General features: G+C 44.0%; 2 protein-coding genes across 2 annotated transcripts; both read left to right on the forward strand.

The window, feature by feature from the left end:
- Positions 1-11942: 11942 nt before the first annotated feature.
- LOC123047143 (haloalkane dehalogenase) lies at positions 11943-16304 on the forward strand. Its single transcript, XM_044470633.1, has 11 exons — positions 11943-12408; positions 12507-12582; positions 12989-13074; positions 13248-13341; positions 13454-13530; positions 13616-13743; positions 14140-14211; positions 14440-14510; positions 15256-15331; positions 15529-15672; positions 16055-16304. The coding sequence occupies exons 1-11, from the start codon at positions 12070-12072 to the stop codon at positions 16095-16097; spliced, it is 1206 nt and encodes a 401-aa protein (XP_044326568.1). The 5' UTR covers positions 11943-12069; the 3' UTR covers positions 16098-16304.
- A 939-nt stretch (positions 16305-17243) lies between these two features.
- On the forward strand, positions 17244-17871 carry LOC123042455 (putative lipid-binding protein AIR1). Its single transcript, XM_044464903.1, has one exon. It carries the CDS (start codon positions 17297-17299, stop codon positions 17684-17686), a length of 390 nt encoding a protein of 129 aa, XP_044320838.1. The 5' UTR covers positions 17244-17296; the 3' UTR covers positions 17687-17871.
- Positions 17872-22557: the final 4686 nt, after the last annotated feature.

The raw sequence follows: 22557 nt of genomic DNA on the forward strand, positions 1-22557 counted from the left end.
TTTTGGCCCCCGGTGTTCGGCTAACGGGGCTCATCATCGTCCTCACTTGGAGGTCCCTTTCCCTTGTGTTTGGTATTTATCTTACTGGCCTGTTTGAAAACCCAACAGTTCCTATTGGTGTGGTTAGCAGGCTTATCGGGTGTGCCATGAATCTGACAGGGCCTCTCAAGGATTTTATCCAAATTGGATGGACCGTCCCTGTTTCCTTTGAAAGGTTTCTTCCGCTGACTGGATTTAGAACCACTGAATCCGGCATTGACTGGCGTATCGTCTGCGTCGTCATTGTTGCTCTGATGTTTGTTTTTATTGCGGAGTTTACCATTGTCGTCCCTGGCCTCAAAAGTGTCGAGGTCGCCCGAGCTATTGCTTCTATGAGCCAACCACCTATCTTCACCCACACAGAAATGGGTCATAAGTGCAGTTAAGGCTGCCATGGTCTTCGGCTTCTCCTGCCCGAGGTGTTGGGCGAGCCATTCGTCCTGAACGTTGTGTTTGAAGTCCACTAAGGCTTCGGCGTCCGGATAGTCCATGATTTGGTTCTTTTTAATTATGAACTAATTCCAAAGCTTGCGAGCCGATCTGCCTGGTTGCTGGATTATGCGACTCAAGTCGTCAGCATCCGGTGGCCGGACATAAGTGCCCTGAAAGTTAGCCCGAAAAGCATCTTCCAAATCTTCCTAGGTTCCAATGGAGTTTCTGGGGGGCTGTTCAGGCAGTGTCGTGCTAGTCCTTTCAGCTTAAGAGGAAGATATTTAATGGCATGGAGGTCATCTCCACGAGCCATATGAATGTGGAGAAGAAAATATTCAATCCAGACGGCCGGATCCGTCGTTCCATCCTATTGCTCGATGTTCACGGGTTTAAACCCTTCCGGAAACTGGTGTTTCATTACTTCATCGGTAAAGCACATAGGGTGTGCGGCACCCCTGCATCGTGCGACATCGCGGCGGAGATCGGATGACATCTGAGTTCGGTTATGATCCAGAATATTGTAATGGTCATCTTGCCAGACTTCATAGCCGTTATCTCATGCTGGGGCGCGGCCTTTTGGTCCATAGATCGATCTGGTCTGACCGGTTTTATTGGCCAGGTCCCGTTACAAGTCATATGTGTAACCCGCAGCTGCTGTCTCCTTGCCTCTTCGGTGAGGGGGTGCAGGCTGGTGTTCGGCTTGATATGTCACTTTATCCTTTCCATGTAGTGGTAGGTCTGGTTGATCTGCATGGTTGTATTTTGACGGTATTGGCTCAAGGGCTTCATCGTCGAATTGTGGCAGCAGCTTGCGCTTGGGGTAACTTTTTGTAGGTCGCTCGTGGCCGTACTCCTCGGCGGCCAGGACCTTGGTCCACCTTTCATTGAGTGTATCTTGTTCAGCTTTGAGCTGCTGTTGTTTCTTTTTCAGGTTCCACGCTGTGGCGATGAGCTGTCGCTTGAAGCATTCTTGCTTGAGGGGTTCCTCTGGGATGATAAAGTCTTCGTCACCAAGGCTGATGTCCTCTTCGGAGACTGGCATATAGTTGTTGTCTTTCGAATCTTCATGATCAGCGTGTTCGGGGCTATACTGACCCTCTTCCCTCTCATCTTGTTAGGATGTGGGCTCGACGGGGTGCTCGGGATCTTTGGCATCATCCAGAGTCTCATTGTCTCTGGTGTTGGTATTACTATCCTTCACCCGACGCGATCATGAGCGGTGCCGCTGACGTCGGCGCTTTGGTGGTTCATCAACGGGCTTGTCCTCATCGAGCTTTTGATTATCCTCGTCATCCTTTTTATCAGGAGTATGCACCATGTATATGTCATATGTTGAAGTGGCCGTCCAACGCCCTGTGATGGGTGGGACTTGGCCCGATTCGGCGTCGGCATCATCATTCATACCGTCGATGTCTTCGGACGTGTAGTCCAGTATGTCGGTTAAATCCTCAACAGTGGCTATTAAGTGAGTGGTGGGCGGGTCATAAAATTCCCAGCCCTCTGCCTCCAACCCGTACTAGGTGCAGTTCGGAGTCAAGCTCTCCGTAATGGTAAGGGTTTGCATTAAGCCCAACGCTTCGTCTAAGGGTGAAAGCTGGGCATGAGTCTGCGGATCTGCCGGACTAGGTTTGGCGACAGACACTTGATCGGGCTCGATCAACGCAGACTTCAAAAACTCGGAGTTGTCTTCCAGAGGCGAGTCCAAGATCGCGTCTGGGTCTTCGATCGAAAGTTCCATGATAGAAAAGAGTCCGGTGGGGTTGATCCTCCCGTCTTCGGACGATACGCCCTACTCCGGAGCTAAGGCCGAGGCGGGCGTGAGTTTTGACCCCTGAATGGGATCTGAGAGCGGATCCGAAGAGCTTCCTTCATGGGGGAAAGGGGCGGCGACCGAGGCCATGAACCCCTCGAAAATCAGATCTCCTCGGATATTGGCGATGTAGTTCAGGTTTCCAAACCTGATCTGATGGCCGGGGGCGTAACTGTCGACCTGCTCGAGGCGGCCGATCGCGTTGGCACGAAGCATGAAGCCGCCGAACACAAAGACCTATCCGGGGAGAAAGATTTCCCTGGACACAGCATCATCGTTGATGAAGAGGCGCGTCATCAACCCTTCCGTCGACGATACAGCGGACCTCTCAATGAAAGCACCAATGTCGGTGTCGAAACCGGCAGATCTCGGGTAGGGGGGCCCAAGCTGTATGTCTGAGGATCGATGGTAACTATGATCGAAAAGGACACGGTGTTTACCCAGGTTCGGGCCCTCTTAATGGAGGTAAAACCCTACTCCTGCTTGATTATATTCGATGAGTATAGGGGTTTGATACGTCTCCAACGTATCTATAATTTTTTATTGTTCCATGCTATTATATTACCCGTTTTGGATGTTTATGGGTTTTACTTTACACTTTTATATCATTTTTGGGACTAACCTACTAACCGGAGGCCCAGCCCGAGTTGTTGTTTTTTTTGCCTATTTCAGTGTTTCGAAGAAAAGGAATATCAAACGGAGTCCAAACGGAATGAAACCTTCGGGAGCGATCTTTTTGGAACAAACGCAATCCAGGAGACTTGGAGTAGATGTCAAGAAGCAGCCGAGGCGGCCACGAGGCAGGAGGGTGTGCCCTAGGAGGGTGGGCGTGCCCCCACCCTCGTGGCTCCCCTGACCTACCTCCTTCGCCTATATATATCCACATACCCTGAAAACATCCCGGAGCACCACGAAAAACTATTTCCACCGCTGCAACCTTCTGTATCCGCGAGATCCCATCTTGGAGCCTTCGCTGGCGTTCCATCGGAGGGGGAATCGACCATGGAGGGCCTCTACATCATCTCCAAGGCCTCTCCGATGAGTTGTGAGTAGTTTATTACAGACCTTCGGGTCCATAGTTATTAGCAAGATGTCTTCTTCTCTCTCTTTGAATCTCAATACAAAGTTCTCCTCGATCTTCTTGGAGATCTATTCGATGTAACTCTTTTTGCGGTGTGTTTGTCGAGATCCGATGAATTGTGGGTTTATGATCAAGTTTTCCTATGAGAAATAATTGAATCTCCTCTGAATTCTTTTATGTGTGATTGGTTATCTTTGCAAGTCTCTTCGAATTATCAGTTTGGTTTGGCCTACTAGATTGATCTTTCTTGCAATGCGAGAAGTGCTTAGCTTTGGGTTCAATCTTGCGGTGTCCTTTCCCAGTGACAGCAGGGGCAGCAAGGCATGTATTGTATTGTTGCCATTGAGGATAAAAAGATGGGGTTTATATCATATTGCTTGAATTTATCCCTCTACATCATGTCATCTTTCTTAATGCGTTACTCTGTTCTTATGAACTTAATACTCTAGATGCAGGCAGGAGTCGGTCGATGTGTGGAGCAATAGTAGTAGATCCAGAATCATTTCGATCTACTTGTTGCGGACGTGATGCCTATATACATGATCATGCCTAGGTATTCTCATAACTATGCACTTTTCTATCAATTGCTCGATAGTAATTTGTTTACCCACCGTAATGCTTATGCTATCTTGAGAGAAGACACTAGTGAAACCTATGGCTCCCGGGTCTATCTTTTATCATATAAGTTTTCCATCTACTTTTATTTGCATCTTTACTTTCCAATCTATATCATAAAAATACCAAAAATATTTGTCTTATCTTATTATCTCTATCAGATCTCACTTTTGCAAGTTACTGTGAAGGGATTGACAACCCCTTTATCGTGTTGGTTGCGAGGTTCTTATTTGTTTGTGTAGGTACGAGGGACTTTTGAGGAGACTCCTACTAGATTGATACCTTGGTTCTCAAAAACTGAGGGAAATACTTACGCTACTTTGCTGCATCACCATTTCCTCTTCAAGGGAAAACCAACGCCGTGCTCAAGAGGTAGCAAGAAGGATTTCTGGCGCCGTTGCCGGGGAGGTCTTCGCTCAAGTCAAGACATACCAAGTACCCATCACAAACTCATCTCCCTCGCATTACATTATTTTTCATTTGCCTCTCGTTTTCCTCTCGCCCACTTCACGCTTGCCGTTTTATTCGCCCTCTCTTTTCCGTTCGCCTCTCTTTTTCGCTTGCCTCTTGTGTGCTTGTGTGTTGGATTGCTTGTCACGATGGTGCAAGATAATACCAAAATGTGTGACTTTTCCAATACCAATAATAATGATTTCCTTAGCACTCCGATTGCTCCTCTTAATGATGTTGAATCTTGTGAAATCAATGCTACTTTGTTGAATCTTGTTATGAAAGATCAATTCTCCGGCCTTCCTAGCGAAGATGTCGCTACTCATCTAAACAACTTTGTTGATTTGTGTGATATGCAAAAGAAGAAAGACACGGATAATGATATTGTTAAATTGAAGTTATTTCCGTTTTCACTTAGAGATCGTGCTAAAACTTGGTTTTCATCTTTGCCTAAAAATACTATTGATTCATGGAATAAGTGCAAAGATGCTTTTATCTCTAAGTATTTTTTTCCTCCCGCTAAGAGCATCTCTCTTAGAAACGATATTATGAATTTTAAACAACTTGATCATGAGCATGTTGCCCAATCTTGGGAAAGAATGAAATTAATGATTCGCAATTACCATACACATGGTTTGAATTTATGGATGATCATACAAAACTTTTATGCCAGATTGAATTTTGCTTTTAGAAATCTTTTAGATTCGGCCGCGGGAGGCACTTTTATGGAAATCACTTTAGGAGAAGCTACTAAACTCCTAGATAATATTATGGTTAATTATTCTCAATGGCACACCGAAAGATCTACTAGTAAAAAGGTTCATGCGATAGAAGAAATTAATGTTTTGAGTGGAAAGATGGATGGACTTATGAAATTATTTGCTACTAAGAGTGCTCCTATTGATCCTAATGATATGCCTTTGTCTACTTTGATTGAGAATAATAATGAATCTATGGATGTGAATTTTGTTGGTAGGAATAATTTTGGTAACAATGCTTATAGAGGAAACTTTAATCCTAGGCTGTTTCCTAGTAATTCCTCTAATAATTATGCTAATTCCTACAACAATTCTTATGGAAATTTTAATGAGATGCCCTCTTATTTTGAGAATAGTGTTAAAGAATTTATGATCTCTCAAAAGAATTTCAATGCTTAAAGTTGATGAATTGGCTAGAAACGTTGATAGACTTTCTCTTGATGTTGATTCTTTGACACTTAGATCTATTCCACCTAAGCATGATATCAATGAGTATCTCAAAGCCATGAGAATTTCTATTGATGAGTGCAAAGAAAGAACCGCTAGGATGCGTGCTAAGAAGGATTGCTTTGTAAATTAAAGCGTGTTCATCTAGTTTCCATGAAAATAATGATGAAGATCTAAAAGTTATTGATGTGTCCCCTATTAAATCTTTGTTTTGCAATATGAATCTTGATAATGATGGGACTAGAGATGAGTCAACTTTAGTTAAAAGGCGTCCCAATGATTCGGAGTTTTTAGATCTTGATGCTAAATTTGGTAAAAGTGGGATTGGAGAGGTCAGAACTTTACATAGCATTGAACCCACTATTGTGGATTTCAAGTAATTTAATTATGATAATTGTTCTTTAATAGATTGTATTTCCTTGTTGCAATCCGTGTTGAATTCTCCTCATGCTTATAGCCAAAATAAAGTTTTTACCAAACATATTGTTGATGCTTTGATGCAATCTTATGAAGAAAAACTTGAATTGGAAGTTTCTATACCTAGGAAAATTTATGCTGAGTGGGAACCTACTATACAAATTAAAATTAAAGATCATGAATGTTATGCTTTGTGTGATTTGGGTGCTAGTGTTTCTACGATTCCAAAAACTTTATGTGATGTGCTAGGTTTCCGTGAATTTGATGATTGCTCTTTAAACTTGCAGCTTGCTGATTCCACTATTAAGAAACCTATGGGAAGGATTAATGATGTTCTTATTGTTGCAAATAGGAATTATGTGCCCGTAGATTTCATTGTTCTTGATATAGATTGCAATCTTTCATGTCCTATTATTCTTGGTAGACCTTTCCTTAGAACGATTGGTGCAATTATTGATATGATGGAAGGGAATATTAGATTCCAATTTCCGTTAAGGAAAGCATGGAACACTTCCCTAGAAAGAAAGTCAAATTACCTTATGAATCCATTATGCGAGCCACTTATGAATTGAATACCAAATATGGAAATACATAGATCTATTCTCGGTTTTATGCCTAGCTAGGGGCGTTAAACGATAGTGCTTGTTGGGAGGCAACCCAATTTTATTTTTGTTCCTTGATTTTTGCTTCTGTTTAGTAATAAATATTTCATCTAGCCTCTGTTTAGGTGTGTTTTATGTTTTAATTAGTGTTTGTGCCAAGTAGAACCTATAGGATAACCTACGGTGATAGTTAATTTGATTCTGCTGAAAAACAGAAACTTTTGCGCGCACGAGAATAATTTTAATATATCACAAGAACGTTCTTTTGAGTTGATTCTTTTTATGTAGATGAATAGACGAATTTCCCTGGACTTCCTATTTTGGTAGGATTTTTAGAGTTCCAGAAGTATTCAAAAGTTACAGATTGCTACAAACTGTTCTATTTTTGACAGATTCTGTTTTTCGTGTGTTGTTTGCTTATTTTGATGCATCTATGGCTAGTATCGGGGGGTATGAACCATAGAGAGGTTGGAATACAGTAGGTTTAACACCAATATAAATAAATAATGAGTTCATTACAGTACCTTATGTGGTGGTTTTTCTTTCTTGCACTAACGGAGCTTATGAGATTTCCTGTTGAGTTTTGTGTTGTGAAGTTTTCAAGTTTTGGGTAAGGATTTGATGGACTATGGAATAAGGAGTGGCAAGAACCTAAGCTTGGGCATGCCCATGGCACCGCAAGATATTCAAGGACAACCAAAAGCCTAAGCTTGGGGATGCCCCGGAAGGCATCCCCTCTTTCGTCTTCATTTATCAGTAACTTTACTTGGAGCTATTTTTTTATTCGCCACATGATATGTGTTTTGCTTGGAGCATCTTGTATGATATGAGTCTTTGCTTTTTAGTTTACCACAATCATCCTTGCTGTACACACCTTTTGAGAGACACACACATGATTCGGAATTTATTAGAATACTCTATGTGCTTCACTTATATCTTTTGAGCTAGACAAGTTTTGCTCTAGTGCTTCACTTATATCTTTTAGAGCATGGTGGTGGCTTAATTTTGAAGAAATTGTTGATCTCTCATGCTTCACTTATATTATTTTGAGAGTCTTTTAGAATAGCATGGTATTTTCTATGGTTATAAAATTGGTCCTAGAATGATGGGCATCCAAGTTGGGTATAATAAAAACTATCATAGAAAGTGCATTAAACACTATGATCAATTTGATGCTTGATAATTGTTTTGAGATATAAAGGTGGTATTGTTAGAGTCATGCTAGTTGGGTAATTATGAAATTGATAAATACTTGTGTTGAAGTTGGCAAGTCCCGTAGCATGCACGTATGGTAAAAGTTATGTGACAAATTTGTTGCATGGGGTGCTCTTTTAATTGTCTTCCTTATGTGTGGAGGTCGGGATCGCGCGATGGTTAACTCCTACCAACCCTTCCCCCTAGGAGCATGCGTAGTAGTACTTTGCTTCAAGGGCAAGTAGACTTTTGCAATAAGTATATGAGTTCTTTATGACTAATGTGAGTCCATGGATTATACGCACTCTCACCCTTCCACCATTGCTAGCCTCCATTATGCCGTGCAACTTTCGCCGGTATCATGCACCCATTATTTACCTTCCTCAAAAAAGCAACCATACCTACCTATTATGGCATTTTCATAGCCATTCCGTGATATATTGCCATGCAACTTTCCACCATTCCGTTTATTATGACACACCCCATCATTGTCATATTGCTCTTTGCATGATCATGTAGTTGGCATTGTATTTGTGGCAAGGCCACCTTCATAATTTTTCATACATGTCGCTCTTGATTCATTGCATATCCCGGTACACCGCCGGAGGCATTCACATAGAGTCATATTTTGTTCTAAGTATTGAGTTGTAATTCTTGAGTTGTAAATCAATAAAAGTGTGATGATCTTCATTATTAGAGCATTGTCCCAAGTGAGGAAAGGATGATGAAGCCTATGATTCCCCCACAAGTTGGGATGAGACTTCAGACTTTATAAAAAAATAAAAGAGGCCAAAGAAGCCCAAATAAAAAAAGAGGCCAAAGAAGCCCACCAAATAAAAAAAGAAAAAAATGAGAGAAAAGAGAGAAGGGACAATGCTACTATCTTTTTTTCCACACTTGTGCTTCAAAGTAGCACCATGATCTTCATGATAGAGAGTCTCCTATGTTGTCACTTTCATAGAACTTGGCTTGTATATTCCAATGATGGGCTTCCTCAAAATGCCCTAGGTCTTCGTGAGCAAGCAAGTTGGATGCACACCCACTTAGTTTCTTTTGTTGAGCTTTCATATATTTATAGCTCTAGTGCATCCGTTGCATGGCAATCCCTACTCACTCACATTGATATCTATTAATGGGCATCTCCATAGCCCGTTGATACGCCTAGTTGATGTGATACTATCTTCTCCCTTTTTGTCTTCACAACCACCATCCTATTCCACATATAGTGCTATGTCCATGGCTTGCGCTCATGTATTGCGTAAGAGTTTAAAAAGCTGAAGCGCGTTAAAAAGTATGAACCAATTGCTTGGCTGAAACCGGGGTTGTGCATGATGGGAGTATTTTGTGTGATGAAAATGAAGCATGGCCTAACTATATGATTTTGTAGGGATAAGCTTTCTTTGGCTATGCTATTTTGATAAGACATGATTACTTGTTAGTATGCTTGAAGTATTACTATTTTTATGTTTTATGAGCTTTTATCTTAAATCATTTGGATCTGAACAATCATGCCACAATAAAGAAAATTACATTAAGAATTATGCTAGGTAGCATTCCACATCAAAAATTCTGTTTTTATCATTTACCTACTCGATGACGAGCAGGAATTAAGCTTGGGCATGCTTGATACGTCTCCAACGTATCTATAATTTTTTATTGTTCCATGCTATTATATTACCCGTTTTGGATGTTTATGGGCTTTACTTTACACTTTTATATCATTTTTGGGACTAACCTACTAATCGAAGGCCCAGTCCGAATTACTATTTTTTTTCCTATTTCAATGTTTCGAAGAAAAGGAATATCAAACGGAGTCCAAATGGAATGAAACCTTCGGGAGCGATCTTTTTGGAACAAACGCAATCCAGGAGACATGGAGTGGCCGTCAAGAAGAAGCCGAGGCAGCCACGAGGCAGGAGGGCGCACCCTAGGAGGGTGGGCGTGCCCCCCACCCTCGTGGGTCCCTCGTGGCTCCCCCGACCTACCTCCTTCGCCTATATATATCCACGTACCCTGAAAACATCCAGGAGCACAACGAAAAACTATTTCCACCGCCGCAACCTTCTGTATTCGCGAGATCCCATCTTGGAGCCTTCGCCGGCGCTCCGCCGGAGGGGGAATCGACCACGGAGGGCCTCTACATCATCTCCAAGGCCTCTCCGATGAGTTGTGAGTAGTTTATTACAGACCTTCGGGTCCATCTCTCTCTTTGAATCTCAATACAAAGTTCTCCTGGATCTTCTTGGAGATCTATTCGATGAAACTCTTTTTGTGGTGTGTTTGTCGAGATCCGATGAATTGTGGGTTTATGATCAAGTTTATCTATGAGAAATAATTGAATCTCCTCTGAATTCTTTTATGTGTGATTGGTTATCTTTGCAAGTCTCTTCGAATTATCAGTTTGGTTTGGCCTACTAGATTGATCTTTCTTGCACAGCGAGAAGTGCTTAGCTTTGGGTTCAATCTTGCGGTGTCCTTTCCCAGTGACAGCAGGGGCAGCAAGGCACGTATTGTATTGTTGCCATCGAGGATAAAATGATGGGGTTTATATCATATTGCTTGATTTTATCCCTCTACATCATGTCATCTTTCTTAATGCGTTACTCTATTCTTATGAACTTAATACTCTAGATGCAGGCAGGAGTCGATCGATGTGTAGAGTAATGGTAGTAGATGCAGAATCGTTTTGATCTACTTGTTGCGGACGTGATGCCTATATACATGATCATGCCTAGATATTCTTAGAACTATGCACTTTCCTATCAATTGCTCAACAGTAATTTGTACACCCACCGTAATACTTATGCTATCTTGAGAGAAGCCACTAGTGAAACCTATGGCCCCCGGGTCTATCTTTTATCATATAAGTTTTCCGTCTACTTTTATTTGCATCTTTACTTTCCAATATATATCATAAAAATACCAAAAATATTTATCTTATCTTATTATCTCTATTAGATCTCACTTTCGTAAGTTACCGTGAAGGGATTGACAACCCCTTTATCGTGTTGGTTGTGAGGTTCTTGTTTGTTTGTGTTGGTACGAGGGACTTTTGAGGAGCCTCCTACTGGATTGATACCTTGGTTCGCAAAAACTAAGGGAAATACTTACGCTACTTTGTTGCATCACTCTTTCCTCTTTAAGGGAAAACCAACGCAGTGCTCAAGAGGTAGCAGGGTTACAAGAGTTGATCTACCTCGAGATCGTAATGGCTAAACCCTAGCTTAGCTAGCCTATCAATGTTGTGATCCTGCCTTCGATCTAACCCTCCGGTTTATATAGATACCTGAGGGGTTTAGGGTTGTATAAAGTCGGTTTAACAGAAATGAAATAGTATTTCTGGACACCTAAACTTGCCATCCACGTATACGGGAGACCCTACCAGACACGAGAGGTGATCTTCTATCTTGTATCTTGACGGCCCATTAGTCCGGCCCATATCCAATAGACCGGACGTCCGAGGACCCCTTAGTCCAGGACTCCCTCAACACCCTCGGCGGCGGTCGGATCTGAGAACGTTGGCCACGACTGTCCTCGAAGCAGCGGCCCCGGCAAGCTCGATCTGCGTCGGATCCCAGCATCTGCCTCGTGATGTGATGCGCCATGTTGTTGCAGGTTTTTGCGCTGCAGGACTAGCTGGCCCGCGCCGGCGGCGATGATTTTGCGATGGTGGGGATTGGCGCCGCGCTACGCGCAGCTGTGTCTGGATGGCGGACAAGGGATTCTATTTCTGAAACAGAACTGTCGTTGCAGGAAGTAATGATCTGGTTAGTTGCGCATGATGGTTGCATCCGACGGTTGTTAGGTATCTAATCCAATGACTCTTCGGGCAGTGGATGTTTCTAACACATCCGCCGGGCGGACGCGTAGCTGCGCCCTCAAATAGCGTTACTATTTTTCACTAGTTTGGTGGTCGTGGACCGGGAAATTGGTGCTGGATATTGAGCGGTTGAGAGGAAAGGCCCAGTGCATCAAGATTCTCGCAGTCGTTCGGACGGCACACGCTGACGTCAGATTTTTATGATTTGAAAAAGAAATGGAGGGGCGGTCCCTACCGACAGGCGGGCCCACGGTAATCCGGAGAATCTTCGCTCCCGTGGCTCGCGGGCCGCGGCGCCGCTGAGCCAACCGAAGCATTTCGCCTCGCGGCCACATTCCGCCGGACTCCACCACCAGCCGCTGGCACCCCCATCGATCCAGGCAGCAGCCACCGCCGCCGCCGCCATGTCCGGCTGCCCCTGCTCCACCTCCACCTCCGCCTCCTACTCTCCACTCTCCCTCCTGCCCCCTCCCAGTTCCGTCGCCGCCGCCTCCAGGCGCAGCACCGTCGCCTTCCACTCCTCGCGCGGCCCGCGGAGCGGCTGGACACGGCGGAGAGGCGCGTGCGCAGTAGTCGCGGCGAGCAGCAGCAGCAAGGACGAGAAGGCCGAGGCGGGGGAGGAGGAGGAGGGGGAGCCGGCGTTCAACCCGTTCGGGTTCGTCACGGACAACCCGTCGAGCCGCAGCGCCATCCAGCTGCCCGCGTCGCCCGCCCAGGACGGCAATGTCGGCCAGATGCTCTACGTAATGCCGACCTGCCCGTTCCTCTCGCCTGATCCATCTTGCTGTGCTTTTGAGCTGCTGATGACTGATCCTACATACTCGTACATTGTTGTGTGCAGAGGACGGAGGACAAAGGGAGGGAGTACGGCAAGAGCGTGAGATCAGGGGAGTTTCGATGGTTCGTGAGGCAAACAGGTAATTTGCTTCTTCATCTTCGGGTTGCTGAGATGATTTTCATGCGGTAACATTGTGTTTGACGGGGCGGGGGTTCATAGTGCAACTGTGAATGCCAATTGGAACCACATTTTATATTTATGAACAAGTGTGGCAGACCTTTGGGGAACTGAAAGTCTCTCCAAACAAGTGTTGGATATTTCATTGCAATTTATGTATGATGTATCCTCACTTTTGATAGTAAACACGAGAACAAAGCTTGTTGCTGCTGCTATAAAATTGATGTTTTAGGTTGTGTGGTGTGTGTGTGTGTGTGCTGCGTCATGTTCTTCAGTATATAAGGATCATCAGAATATTTGTTCCATGTTCTGTAAACACAATCCTCATCTAATGGTTAGTTTTCATACAATTCGCATTGCGATTGTAGGTTCTCCTGATTCACGGCGTGGGACTATTATGTTTCTTCACGGTGCTCCAACTCAGTCATTTAGTTATCGCACGGTTATGGCTCAGGTTAGCTTCATTGACCACGTATTCTATACCTTAGTATGAAACAACTAGCCCTTCTTATTTTGCCTTCTTAAAAATAACATTAATAATATTTGAACTGGTCACTTATAAAGATAGCTACATGTTTTTGTTGCAACCAACCATTCCAGCCCCTAAGCACCTATTGATCTTACTAGATGGCAGATGCTGGCTACCATTGCTTTGCGCCTGACTGGATAGGATTTGGGTTCAGTGAGATGCCACAGCCTGGATATGGATTCGATTTCAAAGGTGATGAAATGTCTGTGAAATTCCTGGTACAAATTTTTTTAGAAAAGGAATTCCTGGTACAAATGTGTCTATAAAACTAACCAAAGACACATGTATGTTCTACCATTTGTAGAAGAGGAGTTCCACAAGGCATTTGATGAACTTCTTGTTACTCTAAATATCACTGAACCATTCTTCTTAGTTGTCCAGGTACACATTTGGAAGATTTCAGAAAATCCTTGCCATGGAAGTTCTCATACGGACTGTCTGAATCATTTCATTCATTTCTTTGTAGGGATTTCTTGTAGGTTCTTATGGTCTGACATGGGCATTGAAGAACTCAAACAAACTTCTTAAGGTAGCAATCCTTAACAGCCCACTTACTGTTTCTTCTCCAGTGCCTGGAGTCTTTAAGCAGCTCAGGTCAGCTACTTATGCTTCTCTTTGTTCCCTAGTTGTTGTAAATTCAACCAGCGTGCTTCGGTAGATTTCAAAACTATGATTCCAAACATTTAAACAGCTGAAATTCGCAACTAAATTGACTTGGAACACACACACATGCTCCATTGCTGCCATATCTTTTTTGTTTTTAAACTGAACTCTTTCATCTATTGCGTCTTATTTTGGGTACAGTGTGATGATATTTATTTCGCCCAGTGGTTTCACTTTTCAGTCCAAAATATATTTTTGGCAAGCTGGTGGTGCTATAGATAAATGCTATAGATGTTTATTTCACCTTGATTTATTTTAGTTAATATTCTTTTTTTGCCTGTAAGTTTATACTTATGTATGTGAACTGAGGGAATCTTTTTAATGCAGATTTCCACTTGTGGGCGAATTTACCTGCCAAAATGCTATCCTGGCTGAGAGATTCATTGAAGCAGGTAGCCCGTATGTATCCTTGTCGCAGAAACTCTGTTTATTATACCATGCCAGTTTTGTTAGCACCAGCACTCTTTATTTCCTGCAGAAGTGCATGCTGCTTGAAACAAGAGAATAACTTCCGTTTATTCTCAAAATGATGCTATTTTGTGTTCATACCATCAGTAACTCTGTAGCAGTGTACCATCAGTACCTCCAGGTGAGAAATTTGCATTTGAACCCCATTTTGTATGACAGGTACGTGCTGAAGTCAGAGAAGGCTGACGTATACAGATTGCCGTATTTATCAAGTGGTGCACCTGGATTTGGTTTGTCCTTACTCGCAGTCTCCTGATTTTCTTACGTTCACTTTCTATTGTCTCTAGGCATGAAAAGAAATTTAAATTACCAAACCAGAGAATCTATTGTTGCCGAGAAAAGGAATACAAGTTTTACATTGGATGCCACACATTATTTAAACATGCTTTGGTACCTTTAAATCTCCTCAAGTCATGCATCATAATGACTCATAAGCCATAACTATATATACTCATGTCTTCCCCTTGGGAAATTGTCTTCACGATATATCTATGCATATTAACCAACTATCATGCTATCTGGAAAGCTCACTTATCCAAGGAAAGGTAGTCATAGCTCTTCGAGACTATCTTATGCAAGCACTTTCCTCTTTGCATATGCATTTTTATTTCATACAATTTAATACTCCCTCTGTGCCGAAATACTTGTAGTTGGGGGAACTTGAACTAGTTTCCCCCAACTACAAGTATTTCGGTACAGAGGGATATGTGTTTTCAATGAAGGATGTGCTTCATTGGGAGAATAAAACAAATAGAATCCCACTCGATGCAAAATCTTACACTTACTATATTACTCCCTTGGTCCCAAAATAAGTGTCTCAACTTTGTACTAGCTTTAGTACAAAATTGTACTAAGCTTGAGACATTTATTTTGGGACGGAGGGAGTATAATGTTTCAGTTGGGCTTCCAAATTACTTCTTCGGATTTGTTTGGCAATCTTAACATCTCACTCTTGTATATCTTTTGGTTTTTTAGCATTACTTGAAACTGCCAGGAAGGCCAATTTTCAAGAGGTATTAAGCAAAATTTCGGCTGGATTTTCATCCAACAGGTAGACTTATCCTCCAAACAATTAATTAAAACAGACAGGGTGTGTCTTTACGCAAGGCTTGGTGTAGTAAGCTCTAGTGTCACTCACTAGTCATTTTGAAGTCTTAACACATGCACCCAATATTACTATCAGACAGGCAAATTAATTATGGAACGTTTTTGCTGTGCTGAAACCATCTTCTGGGCAATTTCCTGCAGCTGGGACAAACCAATATTGCTGGCATGGGGGGAGTCGGACAAGTACCTACCGCTCTCGATAGCCGAGGAGTTCAAGAAAAACAATCCATCAGTGGTGAAACTGAAGCCCATCGAAGGAGCTGGCCACATGCCGCAGGAGGACTGGTAATTGCTTCTGTGTGGCAGAGTAAATTCAGTCGATTTGTGTCCTGCTCCTCCACCTACACTTTATTACAGTATTCATGTAGTAGTTCTTTTTCGGAACGAAAACAACAAAACCACCCCGGTGCAAAAAGGATGCATCCGTGCCACTGCCACGAGTATTATTCATGTAGATTATTATCCAATTTCTGAAAATCACGGTACACGGGTACCATACACTGTTTGCTAACATTCAATCTAGTCTAGACGCGTTATACTACTCCCTTTGTCCCATAATGTAAGACGTTTTTTAACACTATACTAGTGTCAAAAAACGTCCTATATTATGGGATAGAGGGAGTAGATCATGCTTGTGCTGGTCACTGACGCGGTTTGTGCCATGCAGGCCAGAGAAGGTGGTGGCGGCCCTGAATTCCTTCCTGTATTAGTCTATCCATTGAAGGAGGTCATCATACATACAAGGTTAAAGATGTGGTTGATCAGTTGGTATATACGTACGTCATGTATAAAATTGTACAGTTCAGATGCACGGTGTGTAAATGGAAGGGTTGAGGACAACTTGCGTGTAAATACAAGAGTTGATTACACACACATGGTACATTTACTCGCACTGTAAATGGAAGGGTTGAAGATCATGCGAGCAAATGTATGTATGTATGTATACGACGGACGGCATGATCTTCAGTTACCCAGTTGCGCAGTTATTTACTTGGTTCGACCCCTGTGCTGGTCTGCCGGCCGGTGGCCGTGACCGCGGCGCAGTGGTCTCTGCTGACAGAACGAAGGGCACGCCGGCGTGTGTAGCGTCGTGAACCAACCCCGGCCGAGGCAGGCTCCCAAGTTGAACATGGCACTTTGGCAGGCTAGCTGTCTGCAAGCGGGCCGGGGGGCTGGCTGGCGCGAGCAGCTACCCTCTGCTGCTGTTGCTTTACTGTCATGGACATGGACTGACCTTGGTCGTAGCGCCTGCCGCTGGAGCTATCACCAGCTGCTGGCCTAGCACATGGGCGGGCATGGCACGCATGGAGCCATTGACGAGCAGATCGTATCCCCATCGATCGGAACTCTTCTGCCCTGCTTGCTCCACACAAAAACTACAGATCTGCGCTGCTCATCGGGGATCCTGACCAAAGGCAGAAGCAACACGCTAGCTAGCTAAGGCGACCCTGGCGCCATTGGCGGCATGCATGCATGCATGCGGCCCCGCCGTCTCCCTGTGCCTGCCTTGTTCCCTTCGATGAAGCCATCCCATCGTCACATGCATGAGCTCCCAACGAACGTACGTACGCAGCGCATTCATGGAGAAAATGCCCATACCCCATACGGCATTCGCTGGTTGGCTCACGTACCATCGCCCGGGACGCGGCCATGCATGGATGGATGGACCACCCGCCGGCCGGCCGGAGCTGCCCTGCATCCTTGCCAGTCATTCCAGGAGTCAATTACACTGTCACAACTTGACGTAAAAAGTCAGTTTAGTGCTAAAACTTGCGGCATACATTGGACTGGTGCTACAACTTGATTTTGACGTGGTTAGGCATGCCAACGTCAGAGGGCTGAATTTTGACGTGGTTAGGCATGCCCTCTATTCGTAAAAAGTCAGTAAAGCCACGGCCAGAGCGCAAGAATGGCTCACCACGGCACCACCGTGTCAGTCCTCGCGCTCCTCCTCGCCGCGGCGACGCTCTCCACCGCCGCCGCGTTACACGGCGGCGCGCCACCCAGGGTGCTGTGGACCAAGGGCCTCCCGGCCGACCCGTTCTGCCCGTGGGAGGCCGTCAAGTTCGGCGCGTGCGCGGCCGTGCTCGGCCTCGCGGACGCGCAGGCCGGCGCGCAGCTCGGAAGCGAGTGCTGCCAGCTCGTGGGCGGGCTCGCCGCGGCGGAGGCGGCCTCGTGCCTCTGCATCGCCGCCAAGGAAGGCGTGCTCGGCCTTGTCTCCGCCGAGTGGTCCGTCGGCGTCGAGCTCCTCGCCAGCGCCTGCAAGAAGGAGATCCCCGACGGCTTCAAGTGCGTGTGACATGTTGATGTTGTTTCGTTTGGTGGAAGCGAGCGCCCATGCATTCGTGCAAGTGCTGTCTGTCCAAGTGAAAAAAATCGCTTTCTTCTTCGACTTGTAGACATTTTGTTTCACTTCCCGCGGTGTATGCAAATGCAATTGCATGTGTTGCATGGACTCTATATGAATCAACGTCAATATAATTATCTTTGCTTTGCACGAAGGAGAGACTGGGATTTATTCTAATTGACTTTGTTTGGGTAATAAGTTAATTACTGCTACTAGAGTAGGCTTGCTCTCATTTGAAGGCAGTTAAGTTGGACAGTAGCATCAACGATTGTGGTTTTTTTTCTTCACATCACATCAACGTTTGTGTTGGTATGACCATCTTCTCTTTATCCACTGTCATCTCAAAATCGGCAGGGGTTCCTGCAATTCCACATAGAAGACAACATTGCTAATCAGAAATAATTGGACCAAACCTAGACACAGAGGTACGAAGCACCAACCATTGTCAAAGCCACGGAAACCACAACAAGCATATCACCAAACACGCCTACGCACCACACAAATGCCGTCAAAAAAACCTTCATTGCATCGAGACGTCTACCTACCCGTCACCGAGCAAGGCAGATCCCGGTGTGATGAAAGATATCGCACCACCACACAACAAGCACCACTCCTACCGAAGGGGAGAGAAACCAAAGCGGCGAAGAGAAGGGAGTTTGGACCGCCCCATTACTGGTGGAGGTGTGATCATTCCTCACGGCCCGTAACCATGCAATATGATGTGTTCGCCACCGACGAGGATTCTATGGTGAAGGCCATGCGTAGGACTGCTGTTCGTAACCTCGACTTCGAAGGTTATTCATGCTTGTACACGATTGCTTCGTATGTGGTCTATCCTGCAGAAGCCGGAGGACAGGACCTTTTTATGATGGCGTCTACCCGGCTGGAGCATACGGCCAGGGAGGTTTTCTACCCCCATGGATGGCAGTGTGATTTACGGATAGGATCTACCGCTCCTTAGGCTGGACACGATTTATTGCTTGGCATTGTATCAAATTATTTTATTTTTAGAGTGTTCTGGACGTTTTGGCTGTGTGCATCTAGCTATGCAGAGGCTGGGCTTTCTTTCAATATGATTGTATCACCTCGATATATCTATTCAATGAAAAGTCCTTTATCGAAAAAAAAAACCATGCAATATGATGTGTTCGCCACAATTTTTGCATACATATACATGAAGCTCATGCCACCAAATTTTATACAAGAAATGATGCTGTATATTCCAACATTTGGCACCTAAGCTCATGACTTTGAGTCTTTGACGACAATTTCTTTTTTGTTTTTGTGAGGAATACTTTGACTACAAATCTCACATATAGAACGCTTACAGAATTAGTGTGAAAGAACACACGAGGTAAAAGTATTTACAAGCTAGGCAGAATCATACCATTTGTACATGCTAAACTCATACGCTTTTACGAAGATTAGTGGTCCAATTTGTAAGCATTGACGTGCAAAGCATCAGGTCGATGAAGTACAAAGCTTTGCGCTCCCTGGTCGATGCAAGGCATCGGATGAGGGAGAAACAGGATGGCCATCACCTGCATCAGGTCGATCGTACCTTTGATCCCCATGATCCTGGACCCCGTCGGTCGATCTTTCACCGGTTTGTTTTGATGTGACGGAGCACCAAACTTGCGTACGACTCGAGGCAGATTGGAAGTGTGGCAGGAAATGACCATGACCACGGGCCCCGGCGCCTGTGTACATGGTACTGGAGAGCTATGGCGCCGATTAATCAGAGAGTTTGCACGTTATGGAACCTCCGAGATATATACTGTGCACGCTAATTAGTGTGGATCGGTGTAGTACAATATCGAATTTGGTTGCGGTCCTTTTTTCTTTTTCAAGTGCCTACGGCCTAGGATTCTTCACGAAGACAACGCCTCGTGCTATCTCGTTGTTCATACTGCTTTGTACAGTTCCAGTGGGGGCATCGGGCCGGTGGGCATGCGTTCAGGCCAAAAGATAATCTTCGTTGGCTTGTAAACCTTGCATGTGACACTGTTTGGCTACGTGCATGGCCAGGTGAAAGGCTTATACTTAGTAAAAGTTATTTAGTACGTGTATAATGAAATTGACTAAATATGGCTGAAACAATTGACAGCATTCATGCAGTGCTGTCTGTGTGTCGAAGCGAAAATATCGCTTAATTTCATTGACTTCTGCTGTAAACATTTTGCTTCCCAGTTCCCAGTGTATGCAAATGCAGTGGCAAGTTTTGCATGGACTATATATATATATGTGAATCAATGCCAATTTAATTTCTTTGCTTGATACAAAGGAGATACTGCACTTTTTTTACTTGACTTGTTTGAGTAATACACCCTCCATTGTCAAAAGGAAGACACATAACTTTTGACTCAAGTCAAACAGTGCAAAATTTGACCAAATTTGTAGAAAAAACTGCCAAAAAATACTCCATTCGTCTCAAAATAAGTGTCTCAAATTTAGTACAACTTTGTACTAAAATTAGTACAAAGTTGAGACACTTATTTTGGGACGGAGGGAGTATAATACAAGAGTAGACTTGCTCTCTCATTTGAAGACAGTAAAGTTTGCCGGTGGTTTGTGTTGGTACGACCATCTTTTCTTTATCCACTGTGACCACAAAATAGGCAGGGTTCTGCACTTTCGCATCGAAGACAACATTGTTAATTGAGAAGTATGTAAAAAGGCTGTTATATTATGGAACTGAGGGAGTATGTTTTTGTCCCTCAAATTCCCTAAAAGTATAAAAAAAACTATAGACATTTGGTCCCTCAAGTCTCAAAACCGGGTAAGTTTCATTCAAAACCAAATTTTGACCACGGCGACCAGGTTTGACCGCCACGTAATTTGTGCTTGATATTAACAGCGAATTCGAAAAAAATAGCGTAAAAATTTTAAAAACATATAATTGTTTTTCTTTTGCCATCTGATATGCTCAAGTACACAAGGTGCGTGCAAATTTGCATGGCGTTTGGACAATTGAGGAGCTTGTGGCAAGAACAAAAGATAAATCTACTCTAGGAGAACAGTAAATTCAAAAGAAGAAAGAATAGCTAACCATTTGAAAAAATCGAACATTTTGTAGCAACCAAGATGCTTGGGTGCACTAGGTGCGTGCAAAATTTTGTAGTCAAATGGCATCCGAGGATCTGTAGCCCAAAAAAAAACAAATTTTGGCTATTCTTTTGTGAACCAAATTTTGGTTTTTTTTCACCATGAGCTCCTTGAATGTCCAAAGATGAAGAAAATTTACACGCACCTTGCCAACCCAATCATCTTGAACGTTAAAAAAAGATATTTAAAAAAAATAGCTATTTTTTCTAATTCATTATTCACCTAGAGCATGTTTACAGTTTTTTTTTTGCTAAGAGCTCCTTGAGTGTCCAAACACCACGAAAGTTTGCACGCACCTTGCGCATCCAAACATGTTGGATGCCAAAAAATCATATTTTTTGAATATTTTTGCTGTTTTTTTCTCTGAATTTATGGTTCATCAAGCACAGATGACGTGGCAGTCAAACCCTGTCAACATGGTCAAAATCTGGTTTTGGATGAAATTTACCTGGTTTTGGGACTTGAAAGACCAAATGTCTACCAAAAAAATCTTGAAGGACGAAATCTATACTTTTGGGAAATCTGAGGGACCAAAAACATACTTTTCTCTTGTTACTTAGAGGAAATTTGGTAAAAATCGGATACAAAGGTACGAAGCTCCAACCGGGCGTCAATGCAACAGAAAGATCCCAACAAGCACACTACCTTACACGCCTACGTACCACAAAAATGATGTCAAGAAAAAACCTTTGCCGCATCGAGTCATCCACCCACCCACCACTAAGCAAGCCAGATCAGGCGTGACTCGCCTAGAGAGGGGACATGAAGACTTCTCGAAGGAGCACATAAGACGACTCACAATACATCGCACCACCACACAGCAAGCATCATTGTTGCTGAAGAGGAGAGAAACCAAAACCGCGAAGAGAGGGAGTTTGGACCGCCCCAATAGTGGTGGAGGTGAGATCGTGTCTCAAAGGCCAGCAACATCACGGTATTCGGCACAACAAGGACAAACAAAATCCAAGCTCACCACACCAATCTTCCCAAACAACACCACACAGAGTGCGCAGTTCGCCGACGCCACCTTCTGGGGCCACCGCCATTACCTCCACCGCTCGCATCGTGGTGCAAGGCCGCAAGAGGAGTCCCTTCTTCCAGCTTCCAGAAGACTACAACTTATTTTACTACAAATGTCACCTATACAATGCTTACAAAATTGAAAAAAAAACATTTGATGTAACAACATTTACAAACTAGGTAGAACCGTACAATTTGTACATGCTAAATTCATACACTTTCACAAAGATTAGTGGACAAATTTGTAAACATTGACGTGTGGTATATTGTGGGACGGATGGAGTACAAAGCTTGCGCTCCGTGGTCGTTGCAAGGCATCCGATGAGGGGAGAAACAGCATGGCAATCACATGCATCAGGTCGTTCGTACGTTGATCACCATGACCCTGGACCCCGTCGGTCGATCTTTCACCGGTTCGTTTTGATGTGACGGAGCACCAAACTTGCGTACTACCCGAGGCAGATTGAAAATAACCATGGCCGCTGGCCCCGGCGCCTGTGTCCACGGTACTGGAGATGGAGAGCTTGGGTGCCGATTGATCAGAAAGATTGCACGTTAAGGAACCTGCGAGATACACGCTAATTAGAGAGTTTGCCGAGTTCAGCTCTCGGCAAAGATAAAGAAACATGGCAACGGCCATTTTTCCAACAGTGGGAACTCATTTCTAGTGGAGTCTCCTCATTGCCAACACATGTAGC

This window comes from Triticum aestivum, chromosome 2B, assembly GCF_018294505.1.
Source record: "Triticum aestivum cultivar Chinese Spring chromosome 2B, IWGSC CS RefSeq v2.1, whole genome shotgun sequence".
In the NCBI taxonomy this organism is placed as follows: Eukaryota; Viridiplantae; Streptophyta; class Magnoliopsida; order Poales; family Poaceae; genus Triticum; species Triticum aestivum.